This window comes from Metopolophium dirhodum, chromosome 3 (genome assembly GCF_019925205.1).
Source record: "Metopolophium dirhodum isolate CAU chromosome 3, ASM1992520v1, whole genome shotgun sequence".
Lineage (NCBI taxonomy): Eukaryota > Metazoa > Arthropoda > Insecta > Hemiptera > Aphididae > Metopolophium > Metopolophium dirhodum.
This window is the reverse complement of record NC_083562.1, coordinates 39,539,966-39,547,258: the sequence shown is the minus strand read 5'-3', so window position 1 is coordinate 39,547,258 and position 7,293 is coordinate 39,539,966. Positions and strand designations below refer to the sequence as shown.

The 7,293-nt window shown below is 30.2% G+C and overlaps 1 protein-coding gene across 1 annotated transcript; it reads left to right on the top strand.

The window, feature by feature from the left end:
• The first annotated feature begins 211 nt into the window (after positions 1-211).
• On the top strand, positions 212-1,520 carry LOC132940058 (uncharacterized). The gene is made up of 2 exons (XM_061007460.1): positions 212-690; positions 1,177-1,520. Exons 1-2 carry the CDS (start codon positions 397-399, stop codon positions 1,192-1,194), a joined length of 312 nt encoding a protein of 103 aa, XP_060863443.1. The 5' UTR covers positions 212-396; the 3' UTR covers positions 1,195-1,520.
• The last annotated feature ends 5,773 nt before the right edge of the window (positions 1,521-7,293 follow it).

Below are 7,293 nucleotides of genomic sequence, written 5' to 3'. Positions count from 1 at the left end.
CGTTGGCCCGATAAAATGTGTCGTAGTCGACATTGCGGGAAAAAACATTTTCAGCTAAAAATAGTTTATGCGTTAACGTCTACGGACCCAACCACTTAATTGTGTTTATATTGATAATACATTTGATACGTATACACAATTACGGAGAAAATAGAACCACCTGTTTCTAATAAAATGATTAAAAATTAAAATACGCATACTGATTACTGAGTATCGATTAATCTATTAGGCATTAGCTGTATCAAATAATTTCATAGTTCTTTTTTTTCCGCATTCGTTTGTCGTCATTCGTCATTACCTATCGGAGTTTAATGTGGTGGTCTTGTTGATACTTGTTGTGTCTTCAAGTTTAAACTACAAATATCGCGGTTTCATTTTATAACGTATTACTTCGAAATGAATAAATTTATAACATCTTTTCGTTCACTTAAAAGACAACATGAGGACAATGAATTTGAAACCGACAATCCTGGACCGTCTGAACGCGAACGCGAATCAGATATCCAAGATAATAATATATCGTCTAAAATTAATGCAACAATCGATGAAAAAGAAAATTACCCATTAGATGGTAAATTTTTTAAGAAGATTTCAAACACCGGATCAAAAATGTCAGTTACTTGTTTAAATTGCACTAAAAAGATAATTGCGTACTCAGGTTCTACCGGGAACTTATTGAATCACTATAAAGTAAGCGTAATTTCAAAATATTTTGAATTGTATTATTTGATTAGTTATAACTAATATTACTAACTACTAAGTGCAAATATATTATTTTGAAGTATTTACATAATATATATTTTGCAAAAAACAGTATTAGTTTGTACATTCAAATATATCTATACTAGTTATAAGTTTATGCCTAACTGATAGGTACTATATTATTTTAATAAAGTACATTGAATAAACTAAAATACCCTAAAATAAAAGTACCCAAAATAAAAAACCTTGTCGACTATTATGCAGATTATATTATAGTTTATAGCTATTAAGTAATATTTAGTCTAATTAAAATTACTTTAGTATAATAGTTTTTAAGGAAGACTTGCATTTTGTATTCATATTTCTATAGGTACTAGTGTAGGTTCTGCTATAGTCTATAGTACCTACCATTATAACTGATTTTAATAAACAATTTAAATTCAAATAAAATAATACTCTTGAATATTTTCATAGCATGTGCATGATGACTGAATTAAAGGCATATAAAATGGAGATTATAAAATACATTTTTGACGCAGAACTCCTAACTTGGGAAGAAGAAGAAAAACGCCCAACCAAAAAATTATTACTATCCTCGGATCTACAATATTAAATATTAATTATCCGTTTTTTTATCTAGATAAATGTGGTTATCTTTTATTTATTATCTAGATAATTTTTTTAAGTGTTATCTATTTATCTCATCTAGATAAATTTTCAACGCATTATCTGTTATCTTATCTAGATAATTTTAAAGTTATCTGTGCTCAACACTGCGGCTGTTCCTGATGGTTAGTCTTCCTCCTCGGTGCCAAACTTCCCCCGGGTCGTACGACACCACATTTTCATTTGTTTCGGGTATTACTGCATGGTCGGCTGAACGACCACATTCGATTCTTGTGAGCGAGAAAAACATAATAATAATTATATATTATTTTTATGTTCAATTTTTGTCATTTTACTAAATATTATATAAATATACCAATATTGCATTAAAACAATATACCATCTTCTATGGTAAATCTAACAAAAACAAATAACATAACAAAATAAATAAAGAAGTACTAACAAATTTGGAATGCACGCATGATGTGTATAAATGTTCAAATTCCAAGTTGTGTAATAACGATTTTAAATTACTTTTGTCTAATTCAGATGGTTCGTCAAGGAAGCTTGAGGCAATGCTTTGTAGTAAATACCATGTAGAGCGACGTAAGATATACAATTTAAAGTAATATTTATGTTGAAAAAAAATTAAGATTAATTACATAACAAACCAAGTACATATTATTTATCTCCCTAGGAGTGTCTGTTTTTGTAGGTCTTTCTTATTACAAAAAGGCAATAGCTTAAAATTAGTTAAAATATTTTGAAAACGTTATTGGGTACGTATATAACATGTAATATCTATACGTAAAAGTATCAAGTGTTATTCTTTGTTTAAATATCTAATGTCATCCAAATTTATACTCAAGAGACGCTACACGGGCATTTTTTGTCTCAGTCTTACGTCTTAGATTACGTTTACCTTTGTTAGCTTAAAAATTAGAGTGAATTATTTTATATTTTTTACCTCAGTTTTTACGAAGTTTTTACGCTCAAGCAATTCATGTATTTAATTAATTATAAAAATGTATAATATTATATAACATTACTTATTATATGTTATAATAAATTAATGGTACGTGTGATAAATAATAATATTTTTAAATATACATCCTAGTTTTTTTTATCTATTTAAAAAGTCTCCTTAAAATTACGCTATACCATGCATTTGTTGTCTCCGTCTTACACACGTACGACATAGCAAATGTCCATTCACTAGTTAGTAGTTTCAATAGTGTGCTCTTAGTTTAGATCCTAGAGTGAGTAAGTTTACGTATTAACAAACTTTTAGGTAAGAAAAAAATTATCTGTACTTAAGCGCGGCGAGTTTTCAATATTTTAATTTTCAAGTGAAATATGTGCTTTTTTAAGTTGTAATATTTCGCATGCCCATATCTTGTTTGAAAATGAAAATATCAAAAAATCTCCGACGCTTAAGCACAGATAATGTTCTTGCCTACAAAGGCTAAAAGTTTGATAATTGGTCAATTCACTCTAATATCAAAACTAACAGCACAATATATTAGACCATCGCAAGAGAGCTGCAAACACCATGTCTTAACATAATTTATACTACGATGAGAACTGAGAAGCTACATTAATATTTATTTCATACTGATAATATTATTATGTGCGAATGGTTGTATACAATTATTATGGGTAAATGGGTAATTGGGATTCCAATTTACCAAAAATTAGTTTTACTATGAAGTATGAACCGCGAATGTTGGGTATCGATTTCATATTAGTATTTATTGTACTATAAAAAAAAATAGGTATACGTGGCCAGTATGTTTTAATAATATGTATTGTCTTATATATCTTTATATAATATATAATTCTACTGTACGTGTGTTGTGATTAAACTCCTCCTAAACGGTCGGACCGATTTGAATGAATTTTTTCGTATGCGTTTGGGTGACTCCCCGGGTGGTTTAGATTCACAAATCATCCCCCTAGGTCCAACCAGGGGATGTGCTCGAACGGGGATTTAGAGATTCGCGGTGGAAATTTTTGTTTATAAATGGTTGCCATGGGTTTAAAGCTATTATAATAATAATTATTGGTTCCCGTGAAATCATTCAATGCGTTTAATTTTTTTGTACGCTGTGTTTTGATATTAGATGTGTCGCAATTACGTAAATATTGAGCGTATTATACTCACATATAAGTTACGTACATGAAACAATGCCACGTCTTCGTGGGCGAGGAGGAGATATTGGTCGACAGACTCGGCATTCACAATTAGTATACCCGTTTAGGAAGAGTTCACTGACATACTTGGTATAACTTTGATACTTTAGAGTTAAATTATAAAGTTACTTACAAACAGCACGGGGTCCGCGATCTACCGCAGGTAGATTGCCTACCTGACTGTTATGAACGCCACCGTATATGCCCGTGATGTTCTGTTATATTTTATATTGTGTACTTGGTTGTATCCAAAGACGACAATTTGTTGAAACCGTTCTCTGTGTAGCGGGTGATAATCAAATGTTGATTGTTTATTATTAAAAAGAATACACGATTTGATTTAAATAAGAATACTTTACTTTATTAATTTTAACCATGTAATTTATATATTAGAAGCACACTACTTAACTCGAATGAGTCGGGTTCTAGACTGAATTGCCGACAGGACCGATACAATAGTCTTGTCGTGCAAAAGCAAAATATCTAAGATAAGACGCCTACATACAGGCGTTATTATACTCTGATAAACAAGCGTCACTATAGTCTACATGATATATAGTGGTGGTTTCCATAGGAAATCTCAAAATTCCCGTTTGAGCACCTCCTGCAGGAGTTGGTCCTCTCCCTTTTTAAATTAGCCTATATTTTAAGTTGGACCAAATTACACACAGTGAAAAAAATTTCATCAAGATCGGTCCAGTAGTTTCGGAGTTCATCCCGGACAAACATTGTGACACGAGATTTTTATATATATAACTAGTTGATCCCGTGCACTTCGTTTCCCGTTAAATGTACCAGCTCTATATGACTCAAACTTTGTTCAATTCGTTATTTAATATTCGGTGTAAGTACGGTGTTCAAAATTTATCTTAACTTTTCTGTTGCCTGGAATAAAAATTCTGATTCGCAGCAGTACATTGTCATGTTATATGCCCACCACTATATATCATGTAGACTATAGTGACGCTTGTTATTATTATTATTATTATTATATATAATAATAATATTACTATCACTAACTTGAATAATAGAATAAAATTACTGTATTTTATTTTGACCTACTAACATAATTTTAATTTTTTTTATTATTATTATTGTCGTTTTGTTTTGTTGTTATTATACATTATAATAACAAACTAACACTTTTAATGTATGTCTACTCAATCAAGAAGTAATAGTAGTAGCAGTGATAGGAGCCCAGATACATCTACAGTAAATAAAGATTATAATACTCCTATACCAAATAACTTTGACGATAATTTAAAATATACTGGCCCAAATACTAGGTCACGAACACACCAAAATAAAAGATACCATAGGAAATCTAGAAGTGTAGAATCATTATTCTCTAATACTAAGGGTAATATTTCAACTTCAGTACCTTCGGATCAAATAGGTGAATATAACACACCAAAACAATTAAATAAAAATACCGAACTACTCGGTTTAAAATTTTTGGGGGTGGATAATTCGTGTATCATTTCCAAAATGAACAATACAGTTCTTTCTTTAGAAACAGCCATTAAATTGGTTCCTTTTTTCAATGGTGAAGATTCAACTGATATCTATCCTTATCTTAGCGCATGTGATTTTGTAATGTCTAATGTCGATAACATCATAAAGCCAGTTTTGTTACAAGCTATTCGTACAAAATTAAGTAAAAAAGCTTTTGCGATAACTCAACATCGCGATGTAGAAGATTGGGCAGGACTTAAACATTTACTCGAATCAAATTTTTGTGCTAAACGTACACCAGGGTATCTACAACTTGAACTTACATCAACAAGACAGTCTCAAGGAGAGACAGTTCATGACTACTCTACAAAGGTTGAAAATCTACTAAATGAATTATGTAATGTGAGCACAAAGGGAAAATCAACCACAGATGCCACAGCAATACGTACATATATAAAAGAAATTACTTTAACGACATACGTAGAAGGATTATTACCTCATTTAAGAACAGTGATTAAATCAAGAAACTTTGAAACACTAGAAGATGCGATGAAGGCAAGTCTTGAAGAGCAAAAAATTTATCAATCATCAAAAGAGACTCAACGAATACTTAAAGGAGGAAACCAAGGCAGAAATAACAATCAAAAATATTGCGAAGTTTGCAATCGTAATAATCATTTTACAAATCAATGTAGATATGGAAATCGCGTTCAAGATACTGGCCAACAAAATGTTCAATCAAAATTACATTCAAATCCAAATAATAAAGATGTAAAAAAGATAACATGTACTTATTGTAATAAACCGGGGCACTCCGAAGATGTATGTTACAAAAAGAAAAAAACAAATAAATCCAATGGACAGTTTTCGGGAAATGGACCAAGACCGAGTGGCTCGGGCAACCAATCGGTCAAAACATTAAAAACAATAGCCTTAAACCTGCAAGAACCTTGTCATTCAGAACCAAATTAATTGATAATCATGCTTTATATAAAATTCCACAATGTACAAAAAAGATCGTAAAGCTACTTGTAGACACAGGGGCTGATCTTAATTTAATAAAACTAGATGCGCTTCACGATGATGTTCAAGTATCAGACACAAAAATATTCATGTTACAGGGGATAAATGATCAAACAGTTAAGACCATGGGATTTACAATGTTGACAGTCATAAATGGAAATCAATCTTCCGAAAGTGAATTTCATGTAGTTCCGAAAAATTTTCCAATTATAGGCGATGGTATTTTGGGGAAACCATTTTTAACGGAGAATCAAATTGTCATTGACGTAGGAAAAGGGGAAATTACATCAACATTAGATGACGTCACAACTATTCCAGCTAGATGTGAAACAATTATTCCAGTAGATGTGTCAGATCTACAAATTCAAGAACATCAGAGCATACTAGTTTACGCTCAAAATATAAATAGTGAAATAATATGTGGAAATATATTAAATCAAGTAAAAAATCATCAGATTCTCATAAGTATAACTAACCCAACAGAAACTCAAATTGTGGTACCTATACCAAAACTAACAGAGTTATCACACGAAATAATAAATGAAGAATCGATAAAACATTTTGTAAATACTAATAAAGTAACAAAAAATGAACAAAATATGATTCAACTTCTAAAGAACTTTCTCAAAACAGATCATATAAATCTTGAAGAAAAAGTATTATTAAATTTAAATTTAATATATAACCAATATGCTTTAGAAGTAGGAAAAATTATTCAAATCTTACATTCGGCTATGTATGGGAAATTACACCCTTTAGATGAAATGAAATTAATTAAATTAAATCTTTCACCTGACTTAAACATTCCTGTAAAATTAGATGTATCTGGTATGTCTGAACTGTATAGAATAATACAAACTACAATCGTTAAAAGTAATGATTTAATTATATTCATCAATACGATTCCTTTAGTATTAAGTAACATGTATAAACTATATAATGTTCTACCAAACCCAGTATATTATATAGAAAATAAGAGACTTATGTTTATACAACCTAGGTTTAAGTTTATAGCCATAACTATTGATCAGGAATATTTTATTAACTTAAGCGAAAACGATGTTAGTTTGTGTACTGATACAAACCGTTTTAAAATTTGTAAAAACCTTTTAGCCAAAAGGGTAGTGACATCAAACGAATGTGAAATAAATTTAATTTCTTATTCAGATATAACAGAATTAGCAGATTTTTGTAAAATAAAATACACTTCATTTAAACATGGGATTTTTCATAAGCTTATGTCATCAAATTCGTGGATTTTCACGGTAACAAAGCAAAATTTAGTTGTAACGTGTTCCAATAAAGATTCAATTA

What these genes read in the sequence shown, in the direction of transcription:
- LOC132940058 (XM_061007460.1), top strand. Translation starts at nt 397, where the DNA reads ATGAATAAATTTATAACATCTTTTCGTTCACTTAAAAGACAACATGAG.